Consider the following 19,415-nt stretch of genomic DNA (forward strand, 5'->3'; position numbering starts at 1 on the left):
AAATGAAATTTCTTTGAATTTGAAGTTGTACATTAAGATTTTGGTCTGCGCCGGTGACGGTAGAAAAGATAGTTTATCGTAACAAGGTAAAAAGCTACGTCTGTAACAAGAAAAATAAGAAATAAAAATCGAATGTAATTTTTGAATATATAGGACAGTACCCTTAATATAAAGAAAAAAAAAACTGTAATATTATCTCGCACCCCTTGTTGGGAATCACTGCTCTATGTATATACAATAACAGAGTTTCATTCTTCAAAAAATACTTTGAAAACATTATCAATTTTATTAATTCCAAAAAGTCATAAAATTCTTGAGACTTATTACAAAACAAAACTACTTGATGAATAAATTAAAAAAATAAAATCTTAAATCCGTTCATTATTATTCATATAGTTATCAGGCTTTCTCTTAAATTTACCATATCCACAACATCCAAAGGCAACCCATTTGAAAAAACAACCATCCTTTTAGAAAAATATTAACCTTGTTATAAATTATTAAATTTATATAGGATTTTATGTGTGCATGTAATAGTGATATATGGTTTATTGAAAGACGAAATGAATGTTTTTTTGTATTTCTATCATTACAGTAGTAAAAGATTAACTACTGTGATGCAGACTTACCACTACACGTTTTTAGAGATTGATAAAAGAAATAGACACTATTTGGAATGAGGCTTATCTGAAAACACTACTAAAAGTCTGTTGATATAATACTGGTAGATGAAGTAAATCTTGTGTTAAGCTGATGTCAGGACTGTTATAAGTCATTTGGAATGTCACCTATATATGAAGAATTTTCTTGTTAAGATTCATCAGAAGTCTGTTAAATTAATAATTGAGTTGAATTCATCTCTTAATAATCTATTTCAGTAATAAATGATGAATATTGTGAGTGAGGGTAGTAAACTTGATTTGGGCTGGGAATTTGAGCATTATGATATGCTATAGTGTGCATGTAAACTTGCTTAAAATATTTGTGTTCCATTTCACACAGAGTAACATAAGCGTATGAAGAAACCTGTGTAAGTTTAAAATTACATAATTCCCAAGAAATATAATTGTTGATCCATTATAAAAATGCAGTAAAATCAACAAGACAGTTGTTATTGCATCAGAACTTCTAGAATTTATTAAGGAAAACACTTCATTAAATAACTACATCTGCTTCCTAAGTGGTTATATTGTTCATTCATAGTTGTTGTATATGATGGCACATTTTGTTATTGAAAATATATTATATTTTACATCGTTAATTAACTTAAGGTAGCAGATGCTATGATTTGAAAGTTAACAAAGGCTGTGGGTATACTTTCATTGCTGTTGAAGGTAGGTGTGATTCCATGATTAATAAACAATCTATTATGTTTGCCTAAACTGTAAATAAAATCCATTATTTATCATGTTCAAGAGACTTTTATCTCTCTCTCTCTCTCCTTTTTTTTCTTATTAAAAAAGAAATTTAGAAAACATAATCCTAGGTGTGAGTAATTTTTTGTTACTGATTTTTATAATAATGACACCAATTTAAGCCATATTTGTTCACATTATACAGTAATATATAGTACTACATATTAACATCATACCAAGGTTGTATCTAACATATAGCATACAAGTAGGTAAGTAGGTTATTACCTATTGGATATGTTAAAACAACTCTAAAAAATGATGTATTAGGTTGAGGAATAATTCGTGAGCATTTTTAAATAATTTCATTCAAGCATTACATGCAAGACTATACAATACTTCAATGCATGAACACATTACACCCAAAACATTTATTATGATACTTTATTTCATGTAATACCTAGGTATATAGTATGCATTGTTTTAAACGAAATTGCAAGAAATTAAATGCGAAAAGCAGATGGTGTCGAAAATGCTCGATTTTGTCCACTTGACATTCCATTTAATGAGCTGAAAATGAAAGCAAAAATTAAAGACATATGAAAATCAAACACACCATCTATTAGAGCAAAAAATTATCTACCAAATGACATGAAATATTTTGCGGAAGCGTTTCATTTATGAATATATTTTTTAACTTGAAAAAACGCTCACGAATTATTCCTCAACCCAATATTTTTGTGGTTGCTTATGCTCTTCATCAACCTAGTAATCAGTAAAAATTTAATTAATTTTTTTTACTTCATATAAAACATCCTTCATCTTATTTACTAGCCTCATACATCTTTCACTGCTTGATATGTTTCTTTGTCATTGGACATCATAATTTTTGTTTTGGTAGTATCTGACTCAAATAATTTTTTTATACTTGAAATGTCCTTAAATGCTTGCTAAGAAAAGAAGTACTGCACAATGTGAAAAAAACCCCAAAAAACATTAATAATTTTTAGAAAATTATATGTGGTAGCTACAAAGGTATATAATAGGGTGATTTATGTTCTGTGTAATTGAATAACATCCTTTACCAGTTCAGATAGCATAACTTGGATGCCCTTCAGGCTACTTTGTTAATCAGCTGCTAGTTAAACTGATACACTTGTAGGGTTTAAAGTTATTTACTTTGTTACACAATTTTTCCTTTTTTTTATTTCTCATTTCTAAAACAACACTATTTTCATGGATGCAATTATATGTTACAGCTTAAATTTCTTAAAATGATATCCTTTAACATATTTGCAGTTTAACCCTTAAATAGCAGCCATCATCAGCTGATGCTGCTACCTTTAACATTCCCATTGTTTAAGGGTTAACAACAAAGTATTTTTCTTTACTCACCATTATAAACCTAAACAACTTTATATATTTAATGTTAATGTGCCACACATACTGTCATGATTAATTATCCATTACTATCCAGCAACTAAACATAATCTCTTGAAATACTAAAATTTTGTGCCTTGTTGAAATGACAGACATTTACAGGTGATGTGATTCAGTATAACCCATAGCTACATAATTGTTATGTCTACATGAAGGAATAGTTTACAAATATCTATATCAGCTTTTTAGCAGAATCATCTACAATTTAACTCTTTCACTGTGGAAGTAGTTTTATTCACTGTGTAAAAATATTTTTTGCAGTGGTGGATTTAATGGCAGTAAAAGGATTAAGAACCCTTTATAAGTGTTCATTTGTGAACACTACTCTTCATAAAATAAGATCATTCGTATTTTTGATGCTGACTGAAAACTCCACAGGAAATGCAACAAAAATTTTCAGTTTTCAGAAATCTTGTTTTGAAGCCATAACACAAGATTTACCATCAGTTAATCTGAACAAAGAGTAAAAGAGAAGGTGATAAGTAGCAGTTTTGGAAATTTTTGGAAATAAATCGCCTTCAGTTCAAGATATATATGTTTCTGAAAATAAGTAAAGTACAGGGTGTTCGGAAAGTCACTGTACACTTATATATTTATTAACAGACATGTTTCAATATAGAATACAGGAGGTAAATATGAATGGCAATTATAAACATTGTTGAAAGTGACCCCGTTGGCATCAATACAGGCTTGGATCCTTCTTAATTTGTTTCAAAACACTGCTATCAGTTGCTGGCTTGAAATAGACTGAATAGAAATATGATTACAAAACTGCACAGTGACATTCCGAACACCCTGTATAATCATGAGATCAAACATAATTAGTTTATTCAGATCATAAGATAAAAAACTGGGTATAGGTATCATGAGTTTAACAAGTTTAATTTGGCAAGTAGAATAAAAATGATTTGTAAAAATTTAGGTAAGAATATTGTTGAAGATGACTATGCTTTTAAATGTTCTGTTTTGTTTTTATAAGCATGAAGGAATTTGCATTGTTTCTGACCCTGAGCATTCTGGGGGAAATATTAGAATTGATGTGAATCATGTAGATAGCATTAAATCCTCTCATGGTAAATAAACATTTTGTGAGAATTAAAAAGAAGTGAAATTGACATTGTTTCCTCCTGGATTTTAAAGGTAGCCAGAGGTCATGCATATAGGTCTATCTCTTTCATCCATGTTAAGTTGATAGACAATGAAGAGTTGCTGAAGAATTGTCTTGGAAATTATAGATCAGTCAGTCTTGACTCTTTAGGGGGTCATCTCAAAAGTTGGGAAAAGAAGCTTTAAGAAACATATGCTGAAAAATAATATCATGGAAGATAGTCAGTATAGATTCATTAAAAGGAACCTTACGTTATTAATCTGTTACCCTTTTTTTTTTGAAAATATTACTTGTCTGAATGATGAAATGTATGTGAATTGGTGCATTGAGATTTCAAAATATTTTTGGTAAGGTAAGAAACAGAAAAATAGGGAAGGAAATCATATTGGTAAGAGTTATAGAAAGACTAATTACATTGATAAGGGCATAATTAGTAAGTTAGTGAAATTTTCCAATGTCATTAAACATTTGATTATTTCTAGTTGTATTGAGGATGTTGAGGTACTACAGATTCATTTCTGTCAGTTATTAAGATGCATATCTAATTGACAATTGGCGTTTTGGATCATGTGTTGTAATATAAACATGAAACCTCTCAACAACATAACTGAAATAAAGATCTTGGCACAGCAATAAAATTGCCCAGTAGTTTATTGATAAGTTTGCAGACTTACAGAGCTGAAATCTTCAGTTTGATTCCCTGTGGTGGATGTAGTGTAAATAGCCAATTAAATAACTTTGTGCTAAAATAAACAAACAAATTTGAGTGATAGAAAAGTCACTCAAACCATTATGATATTGTTTTGTGACTAATTGTAGATAATAGAATTTTAGAATATATTTATTAATGTGTTGATTACAATTCAAAACAAATAATTCTCTCTATACAAATCACTAGTTAGGCCTTTCTTGGAATATTATGCACAGTTTTAATTTCTATATTTAAGAAAGGATTTGACATAGTGGAAAAGGTTCAGAGAAAGACCACTTAGATTATTTAGTTAAGATCTTGCAGGTTGTTTTTTTTTGAAGATTTTTATGTATTGTGCCAGCCTATGATCTAATCATCATTAGCTTATAGCCCTGTTGGTAAACAGGAGGGCAAAACATTCTTCGTGCACAGCAGTCTCCATGAATACTCACACTGAACAGGAGCTTACTATTTTCTTCCCACTACTTATATCAAATGTGTTTCAGATTATTATGTTTTTGTGTTGCTTTTTTCATTAACTTTCAGTTGAACCTTATATTTCACTCTTCTAGTTTGTATAAGAGTATTTTTAATATTAACTTGATTTATTATTGCTTTATGTAATGACAGCAAAAAAAGCTTTTGTGGATTTGTTTTTACCAAGAATTCCCAAATCCATATTTCAGTTACCTCTTTAGGTTCCTTCTTGCAGTTTCAGTGATGATTGGAGGTGTTCTAATGGTCAATGATATCACTGCCATTCTACATCAGGTGGTTGGTTTTATTCTATATTCTTCATTATGGATCTAGATTTCTTGACCTCCTTTTCCTGTTGCTTCAGCTTAGCCTGCTTTGTCTTTCAGCAATTTTACCAGTTTTTTTTTTCACTGTTTAAATTTGCTTCTGGTGTTTTTCTTCCTTATGAGAAACAGGAAATCTCACCATTGTCCTTTGTTGCTTTAACTACTCAGTTATGTGTTATGCTCTCTGGTTCTTTTTGCTAAGTTTTGAACTTCATTGCTGCATCCTTTTTCTGAGTATTTCATCTTTCCCAATATTCCTATTTATATTAATATTTTTTGTATCAGCTTTGCACTTATTTCCAGTCTCTTTGTTCTTCTCAACTTTATGATCCTTTTTGTGTGGCCTATGATCATAATTCATCTACTTTCCTAGGGATTCAATCACTTGAATCTCTCCTTAGCACTTGATATCTCTCCTTTCTCCTGCTTTGTCCCTTATTTTCCCTCAGTCTGCTTGTCTTCATTTTGTTGTTATTAAACTCTTTTGTTATTTGTCTATAGTTAATCTTCTCTCAGATATTTTACTTTGTGACCTCAACAGTTTTGCTTGACTCATGCACATTTTCCTGTTTGCCACCTTACCCTTGATCTCTTCTTCTATGGTGTCCCTGGTGACTGTTTCTGGGACTTACTTGGTCATGATGCATTAATTTTACTTTTGTGTGTTTGATTTCCTCATTCATATATCAGGAACCTCTTTCCACCTCTCTTCCTTCTTGTTGAAGTACTTAGAAGTGTTTAGAAGCTCAATCTGAGGGAACTCTTCAGTGGTTTACTCTTATGACTGTAGTTTTCTAAATTTCTTGATCATGGAAGCTTGAACAGAGTTCTCAACCTCAGAAGTCATATGAATGGCCCTTGTCTTATTCCTTGTCCTCTTGTTCTAACATTTTTTTTAGAAGTATCTTGTTTAGGGAGTCATCACTTGGCTGTGGACCGGTAGGATTTCATCTCTCCCTCTTCCGGCCCCCATGGACTCTTTGCAGACAGTCTTTGAATCACACAGGTGCTTTCTCGTAGACTTTCCATATTTCTCTTCCAGTTGTCTTTTTAACCCTCAGGTCCTGTACATCTATAGATGACTGTTTCTTTTCCATGGGTTGTGAAAGGGGCTTTACTCCCATCTTTTGTGATTTCTCAAGATGGGAGGTTGGTACCCAATCATAGATTCACCATCCTTGGACCATTTTTTTTTTTAAAGCTCAAGATGGACAATTTTCTTACTTTAACATAAGTATTCTCTTCACATTTCAGTTTGACTGTCTCTTTATTACTTTCTGCAGTTTGTCCACTTCTAGTCATTATTAAAAGTTTTTAAAACACGTAGCAGACTTACAAACTTTTCTACTTGCACAATAACTTTAGTAAATGAGATAAAAGTTAGCATTAAGAGCTCTTAACTAGCTGCTTTCCCTCTTGTGATTCCATCTCTGCAAAAAATTACATCGTACTATTTTTGTATTATGTTTACCTTTTTACGATGCTGTTTCCTTTTCACGAACTTAAAAATTAATTTACTGATTACACAGGCTTGCAATACTTTTATTGTTTTGAAATGTTTACATATTCTAGTTATTCCTGTATGCCAAATCAGAAAATATTCTTTTATTCCATCTTGTATAGATTTTTCACAAAACATCAGAATGCAATACATACAAGAAAGACCACAACATGTAGTTTCAAGACTAAAAGACATAGATTTTACAAAAGGTTCAGGATAATTTATGATGTATATTCATTTGACATACTGTTCTCTCATTTACATCAGTTTCTATTTTTAACAGGTATATTAAGAAAAACCATTCATTGTGTTAAATGAAATAATAATTTGATCTAAGTAAGTTTTTCTTCCCAATTTGCAAATTATCCTTAAATGGTAGAAAGCAAAAGAATATTATTTTCAAAAGCTGCATAGATTAATTACACTATGTAACAAAAATTTTGTTCCTGGATAGCATGTGTGATTTCTTAATTGTTTATTTTGTAAAAGTACAGAAAATGGCCATTATTCCCTTCAAACTTTGCTTTTGTGACCTGTATAATTGAATTTAGAAATTAACATATTTTCTATGTAAAAATGGACAAATTTGCACATTTTCTTTTACGTAAGGTCTGAATAAAACAACGTGAACCAAGATTTACATGTATATATACTAAAGGTATACAGAAATGTTTAGAAGTGAGTAGTTTTTCGAGATTTGAAACTGTAATATAAGTCACTTTCACATTTCAGCCCTCAAATATAGTCTTGGCCTTCAACTTTGTTAGACCAAGATCTCTGATCAAATCATTGAGGTCTCTTTGGTTGGGGTAGTATGGTTTCTCTCACCACCTGCACCTCTGAAATTTTAATCTGGATCTTGAACATCTATCTTCTCCTCTAATTTGCTGCTCTCTTCTGAGGATGGCTGCTTTCTTTCTGGCAGAGTGGGTACAGGGAGCTTAGGGCAGTGTGGCACTGGGGCGATGGATGATGGAACGTCCGGATACATGATAGTAGGTGCATTCTTGCCAGCTCAATGTTTGAAAGGATCCACCATGCAGAAGTAGCAATTGCTTGAGTGGTCAGTGGGTTCATGCCAAATTATTGGAATAGCAAACTTCATAGCTCTCTTTTTCCCCTCTGTACCATCCTCTAAAAGAGCAAAATAAAATTATTATGAAGAATACATTTATTTCATCTACAACTAATATGTAAGAGGTTCATGCAAAAGATAGGTCTATGGGTTCACTAAAGCAGCTAGAACTAAACTGAAGTGGTGAGCCCCTGTATATATATTACTATGGAAAGTTCTAGAAAATTCTAAAAGGTTCTTGAAAATTCTCATAAGTTATACAACATTCTTGAAAATTCTTGTAAGTTTGAGACAATTCTCTATCAGCTATTTAGCAATGAATCTACCTGGAATGATCTGGAAAATGGATAAATTTGAAAATTTCATTACCCAGAACACGAAAGCAAAGTTTGATGAGAAAAATAGGTCTTTTCCATTTACTTTAGGCATAAGCAATTGGGAAATAACATTTTCTGTCCAGGAACAAGAAAAAGTAAAAATTTTGTTACATATTGTTATAGGAAATTGTTATTAAAACCAGAACAAGTTTCATGAAGTTTAAATTTACAAGCCAATGTTATGTATCAAACAATTTCAACTTTAAAACTTTATTTTGTTTACTGTGAGATATGTGGATTATTTGTAGAATTTTGCTGAATTAAATGAAGTTTCAAATGAATTAACCTAATTCAAATGAATTGCCTAAATGAATGAACTTGCTTACTTTTAAGCACATTACATTGCTATTTATACAACATTTAAACCTTTTATGTGCATGTTATCAAAATGTTTTTGTTTCTGTGTTATAGGTGTAATATCTTCATTTGCTAGTTACATCCACAAAATTGCAATAGGGAAAGTTGGTTTATCTTTAGGAGCTGTAAGTAGTTAATGTATTATATAGTGCTTTTTATATCTATGATTGAGTATTATTATAAACAATATAGGTTGATGTTTTGAGGACTACAATGTCTTACTGGATGCATATGAAGTATACAGTCATGTGAAAAAGTTAGGACACCCTATGAAAACCTGTGTATTCTTGTAACATTTTTGGAAATATAGATATTTAATCTCAATTTTAACAATACTGAGAGATTATAGGAATATAACTAAACAATTAAAACTGAAGAAAAAACTTTTCAAGATCTTCTGTAAATGTAATTCTACAAAAATGCATATTCTAACTGAGGAAGAAGTTAGGATATCCCCACATTTATTCCCACATAAAATAGCTCAACTCACATACAGGTGTATTACACCAGGTGCACATGATTAGAAGATCGTTACTCAGCATTTTGAATGAGGCTTGCCCTATTTAAACCTCAGACATTTAGTTTGGTGTGCTCCTGACTGTTGAAGTGAGAGTGAGCACCATGGTGAAAGCAAAAGAGCTGTCTGAGGTCTTCAGAAAGAAAATTGTAGCAGCTTATGAGTCTGGTAAGGGATTTAAAAATATCCCAAAAGATTTTGAAATCAGCCATTCCACTGTCCAAAAAATAGTCAACAAGTGGAGGGCTTTTAAAACAACTGCCAACATGCCCAGGTCTGGTTGTCCAAGCAAGTTCACCCCGAGAGCAGACCGCAAGATGCTAAAAGAGGTCTCCAAACACCCTAACATGTCATCACGGGACCTACAACAGGCTCTGGCTACTGTTGATGTGAAGGTGCATGCCTCTACAATCAGAAAGAGACTGCACAAGTTTAACTTGCATGGGAGGTGTGCGAGGAGAAAACCTTTGCTCTCTAAGAGAAACATCAAGGCCAGACTGAAGTTTGCCAGAGGGTATGTAGACAAAGACCAGGACTTCTGGAATAATGTTCTTTGGACAGATGAGTCCAAAATTGAATTATTTTGACACCAGAACAGAGGACATGTTTGGCTTAAACCAAAAACAGCATTCAATGAAAAGAACCTCATACCAACTGTGAAGCACAGAGGTGGAAGTGTCATAGTTTGGGGCTGCTTTGCTGCAGCAGGACCTGGACAGCTCACAATCATAGAATCCACCATGAAATTTACTGTGTATCAGAGGGTGCTTGAGGATCATGTGAGATCATATGTACAAAAATAAAGGTGAAGCAGAAATGGACCCTGCAACATGACAATGACCCAAAACATACCAGTAAATCCACCAAGGACTGGCTGAAAACTAAGAAATGGAGAGTCCTGGAATAGCGAAGTCAAAGCCCAGATCTTAATCCCATTGAGATGCTGTGGGGTGACTTGAAACGGGCTGTACATGCAAGAAACCCCTCAAACATCTCACAGCTGAAAGAATTCTGCATTGAGGAGTTGGGCAAATGTTCTTCAGACCGATGTCAGAGACTGGTAGATGGCTACTGGAAGGGTCTCACTGCAGTTATTTCAGCCAAAGAGGGTAACACTATTAACAGCTATTAGGGGGTAGGGTGTCCTAACTTTTTCCTCAGTTAGAATATGCATTTTTGTAGAATTACATTTACAGAAGATCTTGAAAAGAAGTCTTTTCTTCAGTTTTAATTGTTTAGTTATATTCCTATAATCTCTCATTATTGTTGAAATTGAGATTAAATATCTATATATCCAAAAATGTTACAAAAATACACAGGCTTTCATAGAGTGTCCTAACTTTTTCACATGACTGTATATATCAATAAATAGAAATGTTTTTTTAAGTTTACGTAATTAAAAGAATTAGACATTTGTTTTATTTTGTGACTAAGACTAGTTAACTGAAGTTGATGACAAGATTATTGTACATAATTATGAGGTCATCATTGACATGTTAATATAAATAATAATAACATTTGATCAAAATAGGCTGTGTACTTACAGCAAAACTCAAAATCAAGTAAGTCATTAGTAAAGTTAATTAAATATACTTTTCTTTCATTTGTATTTATAAAGATTAGGATGCATTAATTCATAAGATGGGTACACTCACTGTTAGCAGTATTTTTAGGCACAAGTTTGAGAACTTGTTACACTAGAATTCATGATTTGAGTTTCTGCCAGGGACTGGTACAGATAGCCCTTGGAGTAGCTTTGGTCAAAAAAGTAAAAAATTAGGAAGTAAAATGTTAGTAATTACAATTTATTGATGTTTCTATGTATTTTTAAATGAAACACAAGGATGGAAATACTTAATACAAAATAATTGGTTGATAAACCTACTCTTTCAGTTTATTGATATTTCTATGTAATTTCAAATGAAGACATGATTTAACCAGAAAATACTTGAATACAAAATTGTTAACTTGAACAACTTATTATACATTATTACAAAATAATTTGTTAATAAACCAAACCTAATCTTTCTCAAGATTGAACATTATGTATGTGAATGAGTTTTATATGTTCATATTTCTATACAGTTTTTTTTAACACATGAGCTTGTTAAATTTTAACAACTCATATATTTAATTTGTTTTAGCAATTGAAAATGTGCCTCATCACTTACAAAGATTTATAATTCTTGTCAGTCAGGTGCCCTGATGGGAATTCTGGCCTCTGTTTGTTTCCAATACCCAGATGCAAAGCTGGCTATAGTGTTTCTCCCATTCTTTACTTTTTCTGCAGGAATTGTAAGTAGAAACATATGTTTATATAAATAGTGACCCTGTTTTATCATTAATATCTTATGCAAGACTATTGAGAACTTTTCTCTGTAAATGTTTTAAGATATTGCTGAAACCTTTTTGCATCTGTATCTGTAGATTTTGCAAAACAGTTTATGTTAATGATTATTTGTATCAAAGGTTGAGTCAAAGACACTTTTAGGACCACATACTTGTAAGCCAAGTTTAGTATGTATTCTCTTTGGTCAGATTTAGACATCATGTTAATGTTTACCTCTCATGGTTGAGGTACTACAAAAGAAATAAATTGCTCTTGTTTTTATAAAAATTGATTATTGAACTTAGATATTCATAGTTTACATATGAAAGTTGTAAATTATTACCAAAGAGATTAAGAGGTAATATTGTACACAGTTAATTTGTAGTGATCATAATATTGGTGCTTAATGTAGTCATATATATTCTAAGGAAAATAGGTAAAACTATTATCCTATTTGATTAAGTGGTAATGAAAATGAAGGAAAAATCCATATTGATTAGTACCACTTGTAAAAGAAAAAATTAAATGATATTAATTTTTGTGATGTAATTTTTCCCATATAATCAATCAATATGACATATCTTGTTGTTATCTACTCAGCTTTCAAAACCTTTTAATCCTTTATATCTATTATATTTTAATATATAATTTATAAATATAAATAGGTATATTATACCTATATTAAAAAATATATTCAAACATCTAAGCACGCCCTCTACCTTCCTACACTCAGTTACACAACCCCCTTCAAACATGTGGTCAGCCATTGGTCAGTTACCTCTTTCTTTCTTTGTGAACCTGATGATGAATGAAGAAGGTCAAAACGTTGTTTGCTCCTCTATATATAAAAAAAATTTCTCAACCCAAATTTATAAACTATATATTAAAATATATGTAGGTATATTATATCTATATTAAAAAATATATTCAAACATTTAAGCACGCCCTCTACATTCCTACGCTCAGTTACACAACCCCCTTCAAACATGTGGTCAGCTATTGGTCAGTTACCTCTTTCTTTCTTTGTGAACCTGATGATGACCGAAGAAAGTTGAAATGCTGTTTATACCTCTACATAAAAAAAAATTTTCTCAACCCAAACGAGCTGTTTTTACATATATAGTTTTCTCTACAAGTGGGTTTTCTCATCATCACTGACTTTTAATCCTATGTTAACTTGCATTCAAAATTTTATTGAAATATTATTTTATAAATTTATGTCAGTAAGTTTGGTATAAAATTGTAGACTGTAATTCAACTTTTATATTATATAAAGTTGTTTTCTTAATTTAAAAGTAACTGTAATTTCCCACTGTCTTGTATGGTTATTCTGATCCAATAACTGAACCCGAGTGTTGTATTTCTGATCTTTTTATTAAATAACAAGTGCTAAGTAATAAGGGACCATCAACTTTAATGAAGAAACGTTGTTCACTCTTCAACATAGTGCTTTTTCTACGCATACCAGCCTTTTTTACATATATATTGAACTTCATGTTTGATTTGATTTGTTACAACAATCTAATAAATTCAGTTGTAACAGTGTGAGGTGTTTCTAGTGATTCTAGTTATTTACCAGAAATTTTATTTTTTGCATAAAATATTAATCTTTCATGTTATTCATATGAAAAATTAAGAAATTTTGCTATCACACTTAACTTTTCAGGAAATGCCACAGCTTCAAAAAATAATCAATGGCCTTGCCTTATACCATCATTGATTTTGAGGGATGTGGACGTAAAGACGCAGAGATGTGACAAACATTTAGAATATTTAGTCAACTGTTAAAAGTGGATTGAAAGAAATTGATATAATTATTTTGTACTGATATTAATATTCGTTATAAATTTTCAACTTCATTTAGGCAATAAAGACAGTGATGGCTATAGACACAGCAGGACTTTTCCTGGGTTGGAAGTTATTTGACCATGCTGCTCATTTAGGTGGTGCTTTGTTTGGAATGTAAGTGCATCAATAAATGCTAAATTGTTTCTTTTCTTACAAATACTCAGACCTATTGAAATATTTAAAATGCTTATGTAATGCAGAGTCAATACTTTTTTTTCTTTACTAGTATGAAAGTAAAAAGATTTAAATGATAGAGCCATACATGACTTTTTGTCAGCATGTGAGGTTGTGGATTAAATAGTCTAGGATCTGATATATGATGGTATTGAATACTCTCTGCATATTTAGTTGTAAACTCATTATGAAAGCTAATTCCATTATTCAGATCTGAGAACCAGATAAAATATACTCTTCAAAAGAAGAAACGCAAAAGGGATATTTTTGTTATTTTAAAGAGAAATATATGTAATAACGTTACAAGCTCAGAGTATGTGATGTTACACGTGTTAAGGCACTGATTGTCAGACCAAAATGACAATAAAAGTTGTGCACTTTGAAAACGGAGGAAAACATCGGATTTTTCGCCAAAACGCATTCGTGTCCAATAAATTTGTTTGAGAGATCTGCATGTTCTGCAAGTGCAACATGTGCAAAATCCCTATAAAAGTGACGGGTTCTCGGTTTTTATAGCTCAGTGTTAAGCCACTGACACGCAATACAGTTACGCCAAGACTGACTGAAGCACAACGCAACAACGCCATTGGTCGCTTGGAAGCAGGCGAATCTCTATCAGATGTTGCCAGAGCTGTGAATGTCCACCCAAGCACCATCACAAGGCTATGGAATCGTCACCAACAACGTGGATCAACTCGTGACCGTCCACGATCTGGCAGACCTCGTGTGACCACGCCCACACAAAATTGCTACATCCGGTTACGCCACCTTTGGGATAGGACTACCACTGCGACGTCTACTGTCTCAACCACACCAGGGCTGCGTAGGATTTCCGATCAGACCGTACGCAACCGTCGAAGAGATTCTTAGGCCCCATGTGCAACCCATCATGGTGAACGTCAACAACGTTTTTCAACATGACAACGCCCGTCCTCACACAGCCCGACTCACCACTGTCTTCTTGAGACACCACAACATCAACGTTCTTCCCTGGCCCTCCGGATCACCAGATTTAAACCCCATCGAACATCTTTGAGACGAGTTGGACCGATGTCTGCGACGGCGACAACCTCAACCGCAGACTCTACCTCAGCTTGCAGCAGCTTTGCAGGCTGAGTGGACAGCCATTCCACAGGATGATTCGTCATCTCATCGCTTCCATGGGCAGGAGATGCCAAGCAGTTATTGATGCTCACGGGGGGCATACTCGTTATTGACGTTGAAAGACGTTAAACTTCAACTAGTGAGTGTGGACTTTGCCTTTGCGGACTTTGGATGTTCAGCAGTGAATGTGCAAAGTTTCACACATGTCATACAGAACTACCCGGAATAAACTTGTTAACAATATGTCTCAAATTTTGCCTTTTGCGTTTCTTTTTTTGAAGAGTATATTTGTGGTGGCAGGTGCAACTGGCTTGCTGCCTCTCTGTCTGGTCAGTTGCTCAAAATTAGGGACAGTTATAATGAACTTTACGTGTTTCTGTCCTAGCTGTTTATCCCACATGTGTAAGATACTGTCCACGTTTCTCAGAAAACAAAACTTTTGGTTAGTGACTTTGGCACAGAGCTAAAAGTAATGTGAATTTAAATTAACAATAAAACAAAAAAATTACTAAAAACATGTTTATTGCCTTTTTTACATTATATTATTCTATGTGTGACAGAATTCTAAACGAAGTACTTGAGAAAAGATTAGAAAAGCAATTCGATTTACCAAAGCTGTGATAAAAGTTTATAAACGTTTATATAACTGCATTAAAAAAATAAGTGAGAAACACTGATCTAGAGAAACCTCTAACCCGTGGTTTTAGAAAGGAATATTAAAACATATTTAATTCAGTTTGAGTGAAGTTATGTTTAGAAAGGAGGAACTACTGTTATTCAGAATATTTTGTTGTGAGATTATAAGCAGATTGTAGTTGGAACTTTAAATAAAAAATTGCAGGACAAGTAATCATTTTTGGCCAGCTCCCACTTACTACTATATATGTTTAGTCAAATAATATTGATATCTGCTAGAGTACATAAGCATTTATCAATCAGTGAAGCTGAGTTTGTATGCTGTCTTTAGAATTAAAGAGTTCTAATGTGAATATTTAAGGACTTTGTTTTGTTTTTCCTGTGATTCATCTTTTATCATTAATTTAAGATTCTGGCTTGGAAAATTTGTTTAGTAAGCACATAATCAGTGGCTAAGACTTGTATCTTTTTTGTGAAATATTAATATAATATTTACATTAATCAGTCAGTCATTTGTATAACAGGACTTTTTAACATTTTTATGACTACTCTTATGTTATCTTTACAGAGGTTATCTGTTTTATGGACAAGATGCCATTTGGGCCCAGAGAGAACCATTAATGCAATGGTGGCACACCATCAGAGAGAAAAGCAAGTGATATTTGTGGTTTTCTCGCACTCATAATTTGTTGATATGCACATTAACTTAAATTGTCCATTTATTTACGAAGAAGTACTATATAACAAAACTCAGTTATAATAAATATACTGGAAAGTATGCTTCAGAGTCATGAAAAACTTTGAAAGTAACACAGAGAAGGAAAGAAATTATTCATTTTTTTGCAGTGGATTGTATACAGAAATGTTATGTCTTGAATGTGTGGTAGTTTGATATCCAGTCTGTTACACGTGGTTAATTTTTTTAATAGTAAAATAAAGACTTCTTTTAATAAAACTTTTCATTACACTCATGTTATATTAAATAAATGAAATATTAGAAAATATAGATGAAAATCAAAACTGGAATGAACATCAGTGAGAAATGTGAACAGTAGTGACTACTTTTTTCAGTGCCGTTTACCCTTGAGTCATTGTCACAAAATTTCATTTACCTGACTTCACTTCTTTATGATTTGATTATGTTCCATTTTCCTTTCACCTTATATGTATAATTATAGGTTAAGTGTCATTCTGTCCCTCGCAATCAAATTTCCTAATTTGGGTTTTGAAATTAGAAAAGGCTTAATTAGCTATTTTTGAAGCATTTCCTTTATTTTACCAACTGAATAAAACTGAAAAACAATGAATGTGTAGCATCCTTAAAAACACAATTTCTCCTGTGTCCTTTTATTTCTTTAATGTAAATTTTACATGGACGAAACAGAAAAAAACTGAATGACCATCAATGTACACCAGTTAGCAAAATTTCTAATAACAAAATGGAACAAATGAATAACTGTCATCACATATCACTTTGCAAAGTAATTACTGGCAAGCATCACACACATCATTACACATTTTTAAACTTGTTTGCAACACCAATGACTGAGGTATTCCTGCATTCCTCTGTCAAGCTTCTGAAATCAAGGCTCAGTTCCCTTTTCCAAATCACCAAATCAATGTATATATGAGAATTTCATTTCATGGTTTGCAGTTCTACGAAAGTTGAAGACCCTTGTTCAGACAAGTAAGTAGTTGGTATTATCATTAGTACATCAAGAGCCTTCATGACAACTGATTTTTATTTACGAAATTTAAATATTTGAACTCCATATACTCTTATAGTAAGAGTATATTTCAAAATATGCTTTTTGGGTGAAGTTGTAAGGAAGCTCCATCAGCAACACTGTGATCTCCTTTACAACTGCTTGCTTGATGCAGATGGTGATGAAAGGATTTACTGTCTACACCTGATTATTTCAGGCTTTCAAATCTTTCTGACGAAAGTATGCCTGAAAACTACTAGAGAAAAACAGCAAGTGGTCAAAATGATGCTCTTCAGTGATTTCTCCAGATCGGGTTGTTTCTCTTTCCATCCATTATCTTTAAGTGGTAGGAACTGTAGGATATGTAATTAAATATGTGAGCTCATTTGAAACTAAAAAGTAATTAAACAAAACATGATAGAAATAAAACTATGATGTGAAATAAAATCTGTATGAATTATTGAGCTTAAGAACGAAAATATGGTCAGTGGCTATGACATTGTTTATAATAAATATGTATACAAGACTTTACAACATGTCTTGGTTTATTCACAATTGAATATCTCTAAAATGGCTGAAATTGTTTTAACACTATGTTTTCTTTGTAGTTAATCACATCATGAAACTTATAGAATTTGGTAATGTTTTCTATTCTATATGACAGCTTCTGAGTCAAATTACTCAGGGGTAATTCGATTGTCTAATTAAAATGTAGCATCGCAATGGCCATTGGATGGTGCTGACTCTGTGATTTCTGCCCAGTACTCTGAATATCAAAGTGAAAAAATTTAACCAAGTGTGTGTAAACGACAGGAATAACTACGACTTTCTTAAGATAGCCAAATGCTTCCTCATCTAATTAGCGACGTACATGAAAGGATTAATGAGATTCCCACTGTCCCTGTCTACTATCTAGAAAAACAACAGCATTCTCAGGTACACCAGTTGTCTGCACTTACCCTTAGCTGTGGTTTTGCTGAGGAACTAAAATGATGTAAGCTGTAGATGGCATGGTTTTGGTGACTGATATGAATCTTTGAATGAAATTTCTGAGTGATGCCTGATTGAGATAAAAGTTGTCAAATATGATAATTCATTTTATTTACTGGGCCTTTACGTGGTCATTGAAGACACAATTCGTTTGATAGCCCTTATATGCATGTATTATGGATAGTAACCATGCCCATTGTATTTCTTTGTAATGAGGCAACTTTGTTGTCTACATTTATTTGTACTGGAACAAGATGCACATTTGTAATTCATTGTATAAATGTTAATAAATTAGATAAAGATATGTCAGGCTACAGTGTAGCATTCTCAGGTACACCAACTGTTTACATGTAAGAGTTGTACCCATTCCAAGTAGGGTATGACAGAACATGTCTTATGTATTAAATTTGAATTTCCTACCCAACTAAATTGAAGATTAGATTGGATGTAAGTTTTCAGTAACTTGAAAACATTTTATTCATTATGGAAACAAATACCAACAGGATGTATGGCACAAGACAAAATGTGTGCTATGTGTAAAAGATATTACCATGTAAATAAATGAGTGAGATTGAGAGAATTAACCACAACATTCGAAGGAAATAGGGTCAACTCTCCCAAAGTGCATTTGCCACCCATATCAATTCAACATTTTGTAAGTAAAAACATATTCCTGAATTTCTACAAAGTATGTTTCTAAAGAACATATTAGTACAAGTCTAAGGAATTCTTGAGCATCACTTTATGTGGTAGAGTTGAAGAAAAATGAAAAGGAAGATGATTTTTGACAATATTTTAATTATAAATACAAGGTCACTGCATTCCATAGCCAGTTACACTGCACAACAATTTTTTTGAAAAGTTTTGCTTCCTGAAAAGTTTTTGCTGATTGTGACAGGTACCTGGTGGGTATGTACAAATATAGTTTTGGTTTTGCTTCATCACGTATGAACTCTGAGAAATAAACAGTTAACTGTTTACTGGCAATAGTGTATTTAATTGCATTTATGTTTCTAATATGCTATTAAGTTCAACATAATTAAAAGTGTTTTGCTCCTGATTTTTGTTTGCATTCAATGTCTGGTGCATCACGTTGCAGTGTCCAACAGTGTGTCAGCAAGCATTGACGGATTCCAGTTGCCCTGATATCGTTTTTCCATTGTAGCAATGTCCTGGTGAAACCTTTCACCCTATTCATTACTGACAGCACTGAGATTTGTGGGGAAGAAGTCCAAGTGTAAGTGGAGGAAATGAATCTTGAGTAACATGTTGCACTTCATTGTTTTGTATGCTTTGAGAAGTTTGTCTACCAGTTGAATGTAATGTGGGGCTCTGTAATTGCCAAGAAAATTGTCAACAACGTCTTTGAAGGCTTTCCAGGCAATCTTTTCCAGCCCAACTAACAGA

At 32.5% G+C, this 19,415-nt stretch overlaps 1 protein-coding gene across 9 annotated transcripts in view; it reads left to right on the top strand.

Annotated features, from left to right (window-relative positions):
* The window catches only part of rho-7 (rhomboid family intramembrane serine protease rho-7), a 48,271-nt gene extending 31,633 nt beyond the window's left edge, over window positions 1-16,638 (top strand). For all 9 annotated transcript variants that reach the window (XM_076474284.1, XM_076474285.1, XM_076474283.1 and 6 more), the window contains 4 exons: window positions 8,759-8,829; window positions 11,415-11,516; window positions 13,415-13,512; window positions 15,881-16,638. In XM_076474284.1, the coding sequence (XP_076330399.1) occupies window positions 8,759-8,829; window positions 11,415-11,516; window positions 13,415-13,512; window positions 15,881-15,971 (362 nt within the window). In that variant the 3' untranslated portion in view covers window positions 15,972-16,638. The remainder of the gene's footprint in view (window positions 1-8,758; window positions 8,830-11,414; window positions 11,517-13,414; window positions 13,513-15,880) is intronic.
* Window positions 16,639-19,415: the final 2,777 nt, after the last annotated feature.

This window comes from Tachypleus tridentatus, chromosome 13, assembly GCF_004210375.1.
Source record: "Tachypleus tridentatus isolate NWPU-2018 chromosome 13, ASM421037v1, whole genome shotgun sequence".
Taxonomy (NCBI): Eukaryota; Metazoa; Arthropoda; class Merostomata; order Xiphosura; family Limulidae; genus Tachypleus; species Tachypleus tridentatus.